The sequence below is a fragment of the Denticeps clupeoides genome, chromosome 10, assembly GCF_900700375.1.
Source record: "Denticeps clupeoides chromosome 10, fDenClu1.1, whole genome shotgun sequence".
Lineage (NCBI taxonomy): Eukaryota > Metazoa > Chordata > Actinopteri > Clupeiformes > Denticipitidae > Denticeps > Denticeps clupeoides.
In genome coordinates, this window is record NC_041716.1 from 1009416 (window position 1) to 1022295 (window position 12880).

The window sequence follows — 12880 nt, forward strand, 5'->3', positions numbered from 1 at the left end:
TTCAGTCAACATTGTTAATTAGGTTTAATGGCAAAAATAATTCCATTAATCACATTAGTGTATCAGACAATGTGAGGTTTATTGCCCATGAAGAGATTCTAGACTAGAGTGCAACATCCCTTCATAAAGCTCAACACTGCATGTAATTAAAAGAACAATTATACATAATTATTTACAGGCACATTAAAGTAAAGAAAGTAGTGAAGGAAACACAGACGACCCTGTACGTGCATTAACACTGGTGGAGAGAGTTGGACGGCGATGAGAAGACGCGTCCTTCACGTCCTGCGAGCTACGCCTTCTGAATCATGACCTGGAATTTACCTGGAAGTGAATATTTTGAGGCGTTACGACACCGGATAACAGCAGGAAATGAGACGCATGTTCACACTCACATGCGGGCATGACGGAGACCTCAGCGGTGACGATGCTCCTCACACCCAGGTTGGAGAGTCCCCCTCGCACCAGGCCACAGGCGAACGCCAAATACTACAGGACAGGAATACTGGAATATGGAATACTCCATATTCCTCTGACCGCGGAACGATCGGCGTCGGGAATCAACAGGGCTTTTTCATCTCACCTTTGGAGCGTGTTCCAGATACTGCTTCCCAGAGGACAGCTGAGTCAACAAGCGAAACTTGTTATCCTGCAGAACATAAATACCCTGCAAGAAATATTACAAAATGGGGATTCGGCCTCAGACATGTTCTCAAAAAAAAAAAAAAAAAAAGACACTGCAAACGTGTACTTGGTGGTTTGTCCTCAGGTTGTCGATTTGCTTCTTAAAAACGCTCGTCCAATAATCTTTGCAGATGAATTTCATGACGTCCAGCTCGTCTTTGAAGCGCGACGTGTCCTTAGTGAATCTGGAATAAGGCGCGTTTCTTTACCAGCACGATTCATGGTGATAGCTAGGGGTGCGTCACGGTACGTTTATATCGCGATTTTCTACAGTCCGGCTGAAATACAAGATGCTGGGATCGACCTGCGTGGATAATTCAGCCAAAACAAGATAACTTGGGACTACATCGGTGTACAGAAATATCGATATTTGATGTCGCCACGCAAAATATCGCGATATATCGCCGTACCGATATTTTCTAACACCCCCGGTGATAACTAAACACATTTAAAACCCACAAGAGGTTTAAAATCCATGCAAACCTTTCAATCAGGCCCTGGCCGACACGAAAGCCCAAGTGTTCCAGCTTGCTGACGCACCTCCCGTTTTCCTGGAGAACATTTAAAAGGCAGGAAGTGCGACATTATCCGCTCCGTTTAAAACGCATCGAACTTTCTTTTTCTTTCTTTTCGTTCTTTACCATTTCACCGTTCTCCGCCGACTTGTACACATACTGTATCACTTCATTGTGGAGAAACTGGAAAAGAGCCTCGTCTGCCATCAACGCGTTCACCGCACAGGTCCTCCAGACGTGAAGTATTAACGAATTATCGTGATTAATGTAAACCACTAACGCCGCGCCATCAACTCGGCCGTTTCCACGGCGCAGATACGTAAATAATAAAGCGCGTAAACAGGAGGACGGGTCACGTGGTCCGCGGGGGCCTGAACAACAGAGGGCGGGCCGAAGAACTGCCTGTCGTAATTTGCTCGGTAAACTTCGATCGATCTGATCGATCGAGGCAATAGACTGGAGTTTAAATTTAACATTCCGTTTGTAAAACAGAAAATGCGAGTTCCATAATTTTATTTGTTTCGATTATTAGTGAAAAATGGAAGCCGCTTAACACTTAACATCACAACTATTACCATTAAAAGCAATAATAAGGGGTATTGTAAATATTACAAGAAGAGGAAAAAATGTCTTGTGCAGGACGCAACTTATATGCTTAATATAATTTCATATGTAACAAGTAAAATGAAAAGTTACTTGGAAATGCAGAAAATACATTTCTTTCTGAGTTTGTTATGATCAGCTGTATGCACCATTTATAATATTTTACTCAATTAATTCATGTAATTTAGAAAAAAGGCCAAAACAGAATCCATTGAACTCGGTTTTCCAAGGTGTGCTTCTGCTGTGACGTTCTTTAATACTTTCTATTTGATCATTTTATCAAATTTTATTAATCGAACGAGGCACTTGAACATTCTTCGTTCGTAAAATGTCCATGCCCTACTACGCCCCTATTGTGTATTGTTTTAAATAGCACTCTAATTAAAGGTAATATATTTGTAATGAATCTTTGTGAAGATCTAGTTACTGCTCATGGTGCGTATTGTTCTATCTTTGATAAGATATACATATACAAAGATATACATTTTTACTTGATTTTCTAAAGCTTAGGAGCAATTTCCCTCTGGATTAATAAAGTTTTCTGATTCGGATTGATTCTTATACATGAAAAGGAAGATTTTATCTATAAATTTTACACAGATAACTAAAACAAGACTAATGAATAGAAATGTGCTTTAAATGTCATCATCCCGCCGCATTAAAAAAAAAAAAAAAAAGGCTTTTATAAATCATTTAAACATCACAACTGCTCACAACCCATAAAACCAGACTCTATTAATACATGAAATGATATTCTTTTTATTTAGCTTTTCAAAGAATTAAAGCACAAATATAGTGACTATACCCGTGGCGGGCATGGAGAGATACACAACATTTGTCTAAAAGTACGCGGTTCGCTCATAATGAGGTACAATGTCGCACCGCAGTGCTGTCGTCTGAGGTAGTCAGCCGGTATCAAAAGTTCACAGTAACTATACAAGTCAAACTACACAACTCTACACCACGGAATGTATAGCTACGGGTTCGAGTGAATGCTGAAAATGTTAAGTGCACAACGTTTTATCCCTGTCTTTGTGTGACTGGCACAATATTAGCTGAGGTATATGGATGCTGACCAAAGCGAAATGTCAGAAGAGCGTACGGAGCGGAAACAAAAGGGGCTTTTATGGAGCCGGCGGCCGCTCCTAAAGTTGCATTGTCATGCAAAAAAAAAAAAAATGTAAAAAAAAAAAAATTCCCCAATACGCTCGAAAGCAGCAAGACGGGCGCTTCCCTTCACTGGGAGGATACAGTACTGAAATTCTCCCGTCCTGCTCGCTTCACCAAGCCGCCCATTCCGTTCCGGTTTCAGGTAGCAAGCTTGCGGACGAGGTACGAGTTTCTCACTGAAGCTAAATTAATATCGCACAAATACGAACTCGCGGCCGGTTAGTGGGGGCGAGATGTTACCGGACACCAAAACTGGATCTACCTTCGGCGGACCTCTAAAATCCACTCGGAAGTGCTCATTCTAAAGATCAGAAAAACTGATCCAAACCGTAAAGCGCCGACTGTAAAGTCATGTAATTACGTTGAAGAAGAAGACGCCTGCAGCGTCTCCGTATTCCCTACGCATTTCACTGCGACCTGGATTAACCGGGAGGAAGAGACGGTCGGATATTAAAAACCAAACAAACCTGTAAATGATAATTACATTACGGAGATTCCCTAATTCTACTCAAATCATCTCAAAACGGCGAAAAACTTAAGCCAAAAAACGAGCCGTCTGTAAAAAGGTGTCCTGCAGGCCGGGACGGGTCCCGCCCTCAGTGCTGGAAGGCCTGGTGGAAGCGGGGCAGCGGGTGGGCGCTGAAGGCGGGGCCCGAACGCCGGAGGTAGCTGGTTGAGGGCGCCGGGCGCCTGGAGATCTTGCGGCGGCGGCGGCGACAGCTGGAACGGGGGCAGCGGCCCCGACACTTGCGGCGAGGGAGGGGCGGCGTTGGCGTAAGGGGGCAGGCCGAACGGCAGGAAGCCCAGCAGGTGGGAGATGTCCACGTTGGCCGGGCCGGGGGCCTCGGCGCCGGAGAAGGCGGAGTTCTTGAGCGCGAAGTGGGAGTCCGGCGCCAGGCCGTCGGGGAACAGGTCCCCCGGCCGGGTGGAGGACGCCGGGACGGCCCGCCTGGGGGGGGGCGGCGGCCCGCACTGCAGCTCGGCCAGGAAGCTCTCCATCTCCGTCTTCAGGTACGAGGTAGGTCCAGGCTGGTACCGGGGCGTTTGCACGTACTGCTGCTGCTGGAGTTTGGGGGGTCTCCATGTGGCCGCCCAGGGGGTCGGGCACCAGGGCGCGGTGGCTGTGGTGCACGCCGGAGGTAGACGCCGCGTGCGGGTGCTGCTGGTGGGCGTACGCGGCCATCGGGAAGGCGTCCTGCGGCGGGCTCCTTGGCGGCGGCCAGCGTGGCACCGGGCCCTTCTTTCACGGCGCCGGCGGGGGCGGGGACCAGCGAGGCCGGCTCCTGGGCGTGGCTCTTCTTCAGGTGCCTGGTGAGGTGGTCCCGGCGGCCGAAGCGCTGGGCGCAGCGCGGGCACAGGAAGTCCCTCCGGCCCGTGTGCACCACGGCGTGGCGCCGCACGTCCTTGCGGGTGTAGAAGCGGCGGTCGCAGCGGTCGCACGGGTGCCTCCTCTCCCTCGGCGGGGCCCCGCCCGGCGGTGGCGGCGGCCGGCCCGTGTGGGTGCTCAGGTGCTCCAGTAACGCCGGCATGCTGTCGAAGGCCTGCCGGCACACCTTGCAGGCGAGGTCGGCGCCGGGGGCGGCGGTGGCGTGCGTGGCCACGTGGCGCCGGTAGCCCAGGCGGGTGTTGTACAGCTTGCCGCACTCCTCGCACTGCAGCGCGTGCCGGTTGGGGTCGTGGGCCTGCAGGCGGCTGTTCAGGTGCTCGGCGCCGTGGAACATGTTGTCGCGGCCGAGGAGGAGTGCAGCCGCATGTCTGACCGGGGAAACGGGCGTTACGGACACGGAGACACCACGCGAGCGACAACGCAACCAAGCGGCCGATCACGTACCACAGACTCGGCTCCGGAACTCCGCAGCGCCGGGGAGCCGAAGGCACTTCCTGCGGAAAAGGACGAAAAGCCATCAGTTCGGCCACAAAACCGGACTCGTGGCTCGTTTATACACGACTCGCAATGGAACACGGCAGAAACGATCGCGGTATTTCGGTATATAAAACCAGTCCTCCACGAGCAGAGATAACGGACCGGCCGCTTAAATATGTTCTTTTCAAGCGTACGCGGTTTATCTTACCGTTTTGGCGTCCGCAGGTTCGGCGTGTTAAAATTCTGTTCTGAGTTACGTACTTTTGGCTGAAATATTCATGTAACGTGATCGATCACAGCATCCGTTTCTGCGTTTTCAAGAATATCGCAACATGTTCCGTATCTCGATACGTCGTGATATCGTTTTGTATTGTGATGCGTATCGTATCGTGAGACCCTTACCCGTTCACGCCCGTAATTATATAAAAGGCCACTTGGTATTGTTTTATATGGCCGACAATACGTTATAATATCCTAAAACGCACACTGTGTCGTACAAGGCGGCCAAGCGTGAAACTCTGAACGCCCCAAACTGCAATTTATGTGGAATCATCATCATCATCATCATCATCATCATCAATCGGACCACCGCTCACGCCCCACTCGTTGTGGCAGCTTTGGAAAATATTAAGTTTCTTATTAAAAAAAAAAATTAAAAAAAATCAGCAGTAATTAAAAGGATTTTTTTTACAAATCTGATTTAAATAAAAAATAAATGTGTCCCCAGATTATCGCTAAATCGCAAGTTTGTTTTAGAATTTACTTGGTCCAAAAGTAAAAAAAATGTCAATTTAAAAGTTCACTCCCTAAAAAAGACGAAACTAAACGAACTAAACTGCTTAGATGAAGGATGAAAAATGATTAAAATTATTATTTTATTTTTTTTACCTGAAGTCCCTCGCCAGGATATAAATGTGAAAAACACGTGTGTTTTTTTTTTGGTTTTTAAGTGTTTTTTTTTAAACTTTTGTATAAAAGTTTCTGGACGTTTCTGGACGCGCGAAACGGAACAATGAAACGCGGCGACGCGGCGACGTTTATTCGCGTTTATCGTCCGTCCGCGACGCGAACTTTTCTCGCCGCCGAGCTGCGCGACGACAACAACGGAAGGAGCCGCGACGGCGGCCGCGTTTAACGGAGAAACTTTCATTTTATAAAAAAAGAAAAACATCATTTTAGCGACAAAAGAAGAAGAAGAAGAATTAAAAAAAAAAAAAAGAAGTCGCGGTCGCATCAACAAGTGCAGGATCGCGGCGCCGAGTTCGGCGGAACCGAACCGGGGCTCCGACTCACCGCGGAGTCCCGCGAACTCTCACCGGTCCGGGACCGGGGGGACCGGTGGGGGACCGAGGCGCCTGCGGCGGTGGGGGCCGCTCGTGGCGAGTTTCGGGGCTGTCGGGTCGCGGCCTGTCCCCGCTGTCCCCTCTCCGCGCGGCGGTGGCTCGAGTGGCCGGGCGCGGGCGGACGCGGGCATTGTGGGAGCGTGACGTCACCGCGCCGCGTTTCTGCACAACTTTTACAAGCACGCAGCTACGTCGCCGTCGAGACGAAACTAAAGTGGAATAATTTGCACAAAGTTGGTGTTTTCTTTTTTTTTCTCTCCAGAAGTTTCCACTGAGAATAATAAAGCGCCGACACGGCGGGATAACGGGATTCTGCATCGTCTTTAATTCCTTAATATTCATCAGACTGGAGCGACGTCGCCATGGTGATGAGAAAGGGCGCAGAAAAACTTGGGCGGACAAAGGGGGAGCCACCACCCCCCCACCCCAAAAAGGGGAGAGACCTTCACCCCTCCGTCCATCCACAGCAGAAGATAAAAGCGCAGCCCAGGGTCCGGATAATGGGGGATACTAAATCCCCCACATCTCGCTTCTGCTGCTTCTCTTATTTATGGCCCGTAATCATATTGGAAATATTACAAATATTACTGGCCATACCTACAGTAATTACTGGAAGTAAGAGTGTTTTACAACGGCATTTATAATAAGCAAAATAATAATAATGATGTCTGGTCAGTCCGTGAAAAACTATTTAATTCTCAGGCCATCATTTGTGTTCGCCCGATTAAAGACAATTTCATAGCAGAACCACGGTTTCAGTGCGTGTTTCACCGTATCAGGTTTATTAAAAACCTCAAACGACACAAAACATCTATCAAAACAACAAATATGAACAGTTTCAGTCGTCTCATTCAGGAATTATTACAAATAGAAAATTCAACTTTTATTCAGCGCCGCTGTCCTCGGCCGGAGTCAGGGTTGCCATGGCGACGACTCCGACCAGGGGGTCAAAGTTCGTCGCGCGCCGCGGCCCGACCCGCTCACAGGCCCATCACAGACGGGAACGCCGCCGCACCTGCGGAGAGCAGAGTAGCGCGGTCAGACAAAGCAGCAGAGGAGCAGCGCCTCCCCGTCCAGCCCACGCTCCCGGGGCAATACCTGGACCGTCTCCGGGGTCCGAGTCCGGAACCTTCCAGTCCAGCTTGCGGCCCTTCTCGTACAGGCCCTTCAGCACCTTGTGGAAATCGTCCGGCCGCTCGCAGCTGAGCTCCAGGTACTTCCTGTACAGCTGCAGCGCAGTGCGGGCGTCCTCGATGCTGTCCGTGCGTCTCGCTCTGGATGTTCAAGTCTACAGAAGGGCCACAAGTCAGCGGTCACGTCCAGGACAAAAGGGAGCGCGATTCACCGCGGGGCGGCGAAATACTGACCGAGAAAGTACCAGGCCAGGAAGCGCAGCGAGATCATCCTCTTGCGGGGCATGTGGAACAGGTAGACGGTGTCGATGACCTGGTCCTTCAGCACCTACAGTCCAGACACGCCAACGGTCACATGGTTTATTCCCCCAAAGGAGACCGGCCTTCAGGTTACTACCATCGTGTCCCTGAGCGGGACACCAGGGGGACTGTCCCTGTAAATACTGACTGTAAGACGCTCTGGATAAGGGCTGGAAATGTAAATGACAGAAACCTTTCTCCACGTCCTTCTTTAGGAGCAATTTGACTGAAATTGTAAAAAGAGCAGGTTTTTGTGGGTGGGAGCCCCATACCGAGAGGTGAGATGTAAAAAAAAAAAAAGAAACGCAGGCCATAGCCGCCCCGGTCCAGATTCGTCTCCAAACGCAGCGTTGGTGGGTAAAAATAAGCAGGATCTGGCAACGCGCTGCATCTCCGCGACAGAGGGACGGTCGAACGTACCAACAGGTTGATGACCCGGAAGTCCTTCTGCAGGCCGTGGCCGACGAAGCGGACCCCGGTGTCGATGAGGAAGCGCAGCTTCAGGTAAGTGGACTTCAGCGTGGTCAGGTGCTTGGAGGAGATCTTGGCATCCAGGTCCCCGGGTTTGATGCCAGAGTACTGGGTCAAGTAATCCACGACCTGCCAAAGGCAACAGTGCGTTTAACGTTCTGCTTTCGACCAGAGCGACTTACAACGTGCTTCCATGTCACCATGGATGAAGTGGTCAGTTCTGGTTCACTAGGACCCCCAACTATGAATACAACCTTTTTATTCACTCTGTTCTAGTTTCTATACAGAAGTCAGACAGGTTACAAGAAGAAGGTTACAAGTTCATCTAAATATTCTCTAGAGAGGAAGGTGTTGAGCTGCCGTGTGAAGGTGCTCAGTGACTGAGCTGGAAGTTCATTCCACCACTGAGGGGCCAAGACGGAGAAGAGTCTAGATGAGCGATGGGGGGACCAGGTGAGCAGTACTGGAGGCTCAGAGTAAACGAAGCGTAATACCTGCTCCTGGGTGGAGATGTAGTCGTCGATGAAAGGGACCCCTTCGTTGGGACCCTGGCCGCGGACGCAGGTGATGCGGGCCACGGACATCTGGCTGGGCTTGATGGTGGACTTGGTGCCGTCGCTGCGCAGCTCCGCCTCCTCCTAAACCCCCCGCCGGACAGAAGGCAGCAGAGGCGTGAGCACTCGCGCCCGGGCGCGTTCGGCGGCGCCAAGAGCCTCGCCCTCCGCCAACAAACCTGGTTGAGGGTGACGAACTCGGCGTCCAGGCCCACCAGGTCGCCCGCCTGGGGCATCTCGCTGACCGTGAGGGGGATGAAGGTGGCGTGGCTCTTCCTCTGCTTCCGGGCCAGCGACGCCCTCGGCCAGCAGCACGCTGGCCCTCGATGGGATTTTTAACTAACAAATTCCAGATGGATTTACGCGGTTCACGTATAAAATAAAGAGTTAAAGAGGAATCAGGTCAGGTGATGTATGGAGTATATGAGAACATTATGAATTATGTTCATGATAATAACCCACTGACTGTATAAAGTTATTATATATGTGAATGTATTTGGTGATGAATGAAGCCTCACTGCGCAGGTCGTATTTCAGGTGGTAGTTCCTCTTGGCGTAGTACAGGATGGCCGGCACCTTCCAACTGACATCGAACTGGACCGATTCGGTCTGAGGGAAGGCAGGAAGGACTGAGTGAAACCGCTACGCGCCCACCAAGGTGTGTGGGCGTGGCCCGGTGTCGCAGCGTTACCTTGTCGATCGGTTCGATCAGGAAGTCGTTGAACAGATACCACTGCTGGTGGGTCACTCCCTGGAAATAAAAAAAGGGCCACGTTTAACCCCGCCGTCCTTCAGCTGAAACCGGATCGGGGCACATCGCGCCGAACGCACCTCTTTCCTCTGGTGGTAGGTCTCCCCCACTTTTATGTGTGCTGCCAGGTTGCCGCCAGTGCGGGGGTCTAGCATGTGGGGCACGGTGACGACCAGGTCGTAAATCGAAGACCCTTCTGCCTCCTGCTCTGAACTCAGCTAAAATATTAATCATACATATTCATTAAATATATATGTAGTGTGTGTGTGTGTGTGTGTATATATATATATATATATATTAACACAGAGCATAATAACAGAAGCTAAAGCAGTTGATTCATGTGAAGAAATCCTCTGTTTCTTCTCCCAGAATCTGCTTCACGTGACGTGATGTGGACGCATCGTCTTCAGGTGCAGTGGTGGCCTAGCGGTTAAGGAAGCAGCCCCGTAATCAGAAGGTTGCCGGTTCGAATCCCGATCTGCCAAGGTACCACTGAGGTGCCACTGAGCAAAGCACCGTCCCCACACACTGCTCCCCGGGCGCCTGTCATGGTGCCCACTGCTCACTCAGGGTGATGGGTTAAATACAGAGGACACATTTCACCGTGTGCACCGTGTGCTGTGCTGCTGTGCGTCACATGTGACAATCACTTCACTTTAAAAAGAATGCCAGATAACAGATTAAGATCAGGTCCGCGGTGCTCTCACCTCCTCGCCCTCTGGCCAGTTGCTGATTTCCAGGCCCTGGTTTTTGCAGATGGACATTTTCAGACACTGCGGGATCCACACGTGCCGCAGGTCCTCGGCCCTGGTATGAAACGCGAGGCCTTCCGCGCCGCACCGCTCATCCCTGCACTCAGAAAAAAGGATCAAGTGGATCCCCAAGAAGGAAACCTGATGCGCAGGGTTTCTGTGCGTTTAAGGAAGCCAAATTCAAGACATTTGAAGACCTTTTTCAAGGCCACTCTCATCAAATTTAAGACAAAGGTAAGATATTTTTCAGTTTGTAGTATTTGTGATGTGGGTTTGCTACTGTGGAGGAGCAGGATTTATGGATTAATCGAATTTAAAAATAAAACTCACTCCAGACACCACTCTGTGGGCACCGAATCTTTGGCCTTCGGCGGCTCTGCGGCTTCTTTCTTCAGGGCCTTGTTGAACGCATACTGCAGAGCACGGAAAAGGAGCGCTGAGAACACACACGGCGAAAACACGCACTCGTCCCTCGCGGTCCCTTCGGCCGCCTGACCTCTGCCTGCGCCTTCCAGAACTCCGCCTCCTTCACGCTGTTCACCTCGCAGTTGATGACCAGGACGTCGGGCAGGCCGCGGATGTTGCGCGTTTGCACCTGCGGGAAGAGCGGTGGTGACGCGGCGGCTGTGTGCGGCATGTGAGGAGGGCGGGGCCGGTGCTCACCGTGGGCTGGTACTTCTCGCAGTTCTCGCACCAGGCCTGGGTGCTCTGCTCCAGACAGATGCTCTTCTTCAGGACCTCCGCAAAGTCGCGCTCCTTCACCGCTTTCTCTGCCCGGGACAGAGACGTCACATCAGGCGTGGGTTGCCGCGGCGACGTCCGAGGGCGGCGGCGGCGGATCTTACCCAGGGAGCCCAGCTCGGGTAGTGCATGGTGAAGAGCAGGGTGAGGGTGGAGCGCACCGTCTCCTTCCCACAGCGGCACAGGCTGCTGTTTTCCACCTCGCAGCCGAACAGGCGGCCGATCACCGACTCGCCGGACAGTCCCGGCGCGCTGCGGCACCGAGGGAGGAGGACATGAAGCGGGCGGGGGGAGCGGGGGGGGGGGGCGTTCGCCGCGTTAATGGCTGACCTGGCGCTGGCCCCTCGGTAGGCCTGGGGGCCCTCCTGCTCCTGGTCTCCGTGGTGCAGCTGCGTCAGGATGACCGGTTCCAGCTCTGGATCAGCCCCAGTTCTGGCCCCAGTCTGGCTTTGCCGTCTGCTCGTCGGAGTCGGCCAGGATTAAACCGAGGGCGGAGGCCTCCGGAATGGTCCGGAAAGCACGGAGAAAATTACTGGCCTGCAAATCGAATTCGAAATTGAATAAAAGATCATAAACAGTTCACAATTCAATGTATGAGGACTAAAGAAATCTCATCGTGACTCTGAGACGGACCTGGCAGGGGTCTCCCGCGAGAGGTCCAGCATGTGGAAGAGGAAGCCCAGTTCGCAGGCCAGGCAGAACTCCTTCTGACACAAGTGGTTCTGAACCAGGCAACGGATGGGCTCCAGGAAGTACAACACCTGAGACGGAGAAAACACACACAGACCGCAGCATGAAAGACAACGTCCGCAGAGGCGCGTTTCCCCCGACCCCGAAACCACCGTTACTGGTCACGGCAGCCAGCAGGGACCGTGGTGGCCTAGCGGTTAAGGAAGTCGCCCATAATAAGAAGGTTGTTGGTCTGATCCGCCAAGGTGCCACTGAGCAAAGCACCGCCCCCCCCCACCTGCTCCCCGGGCGCCTGTCATGGTGCCCACTGCTCACCAAGGGTGATGGGTTAAATGCAGAGGACACGTTTCACTGTGTGCACCCTGTGCTGTGCTGCAGTGTGTCTCACAATGACAATCACTTCACTTTATTTAGTGAACGAGAAGCTTAAGGAAACCAGAATTTCTTCACTAAAGAACTAATGCAACTTAACCCAGAATCAGAATTGTGTTTGGTGGGTCCAACGAGCCCAGTCCAGTTCTTTATAATAACGCTTTGGTTAAAGTAAAGTGACGTGATTGTCATTGTGAACACAGCAGCGCAGCACACGGTGAAACGTGTCCTCTGTATGTAACCGTCACCCTTGGTGAGCAGTGGGCACCATGACAGGCGCCCGGGGAGCAGCGTGTGGGGACGGGACCGGCGGTTCAGGATTCGAACCTTCCGATTACAGGTCCACTCCTTAACCGCCAGTCCGCCGCTGCCCCGGTGCTACACATACCTGTGCATGTAAAGACAGAAGCGCGCTCACCTGGATCATGCAGTTGCAGTACGCGTTGGGAATGTGAGGCTCCAGGCCGGCAAACAGTGTCCTGTTGTAGTGCTTAAAGTCAAAGTCCTCCAGTCCCAGTTTTGGAGTATTTCATAGTAACCTATTCCACACAAGACACACCATAACCATCTGCCACCGTAAAGACAAGGCATGTATTTACGCCAGGAACCTGACTGGTACTGGGACGGGTTCTATTTCGGACCTTTCGATATTTCTTTGGCACCATGTACAGATGGGGCTCTTCTTCTCGCCCAATGGGAGCTCCGGCACCTGGTTGTAGTTTCATATTCCTGCTCCACCTCCTTCATCTTGTAAGGAACCTGGAAGAGGCGAACGTTCCGCGTCAGACCTTGACCCACAGAGTCCGACGCGCCGGCGGCGACCTTGCCTGATTCCGGGGGCGGGTCCGAGGATTGGGCGCGTAGCTCGATGAAACCGACCGTCTTCATGGCGGCGCAGGATCTCCGGGTCACCGGAGGGGCGCGTCTAAACGAGAGC

At 51.9% G+C, this 12880-nt stretch overlaps 1 protein-coding gene and 2 pseudogenes across 2 annotated transcripts; all 3 read right to left on the bottom strand.

Moving 5' to 3' along the window:
* On the bottom strand, positions 1–1559 carry LOC114798471 (trafficking protein particle complex subunit 6b). Of its 2 annotated transcripts, none has more exons than XM_028994213.1 (6): positions 1326–1559; positions 1168–1235; positions 752–869; positions 584–667; positions 396–489; positions 1–324 (listed from the first exon to the last, which is right to left on the bottom strand). In XM_028994213.1, exons 1-6 carry the CDS (start codon positions 1404–1406, stop codon positions 293–295), a joined length of 477 nt encoding a protein of 158 aa, XP_028850046.1. In that variant the 5' UTR covers positions 1407–1559; the 3' UTR covers positions 1–292. The 2 variants fall into 2 exon arrangements, with proteins under 2 accessions (XP_028850046.1, XP_028850047.1); XM_028994214.1 differs by having other exon boundaries at positions 396–505.
* Positions 1560–2626: 1067 nt separating this feature from the next.
* On the bottom strand, positions 2627–5462 carry LOC114798334 (zinc finger protein PLAGL2-like; annotated as a pseudogene).
* A 1465-nt stretch (positions 5463–6927) lies between these two features.
* LOC114797988 (PAN2-PAN3 deadenylation complex catalytic subunit PAN2-like) lies at positions 6928–12831 on the bottom strand (annotated as a pseudogene).
* Positions 12832–12880: the final 49 nt, after the last annotated feature.

Excerpts from the sequence above, each read along its gene's own strand:
- LOC114798471 (XM_028994213.1), bottom strand. The coding sequence starts at position 1,406 with ATGGCAGACGAGGCTCTTTTCCAGTTTCTCCACAATGAAGTGATACAG. Across the intron at positions 1,236-1,325 it reads CGGCGGAGAACGGTGAAATG|GAAAACGGGAGGTGCGTCAG; the intron begins GTAAAGAACGAA and ends AATGTTCTCCAG. Across the intron at positions 870-1,167 it reads GGCCAGGGCCTGATTGAAAG|ATTCACTAAGGACACGTCGC; the intron begins GTTTGCATGGAT and ends GCCTTATTCCAG.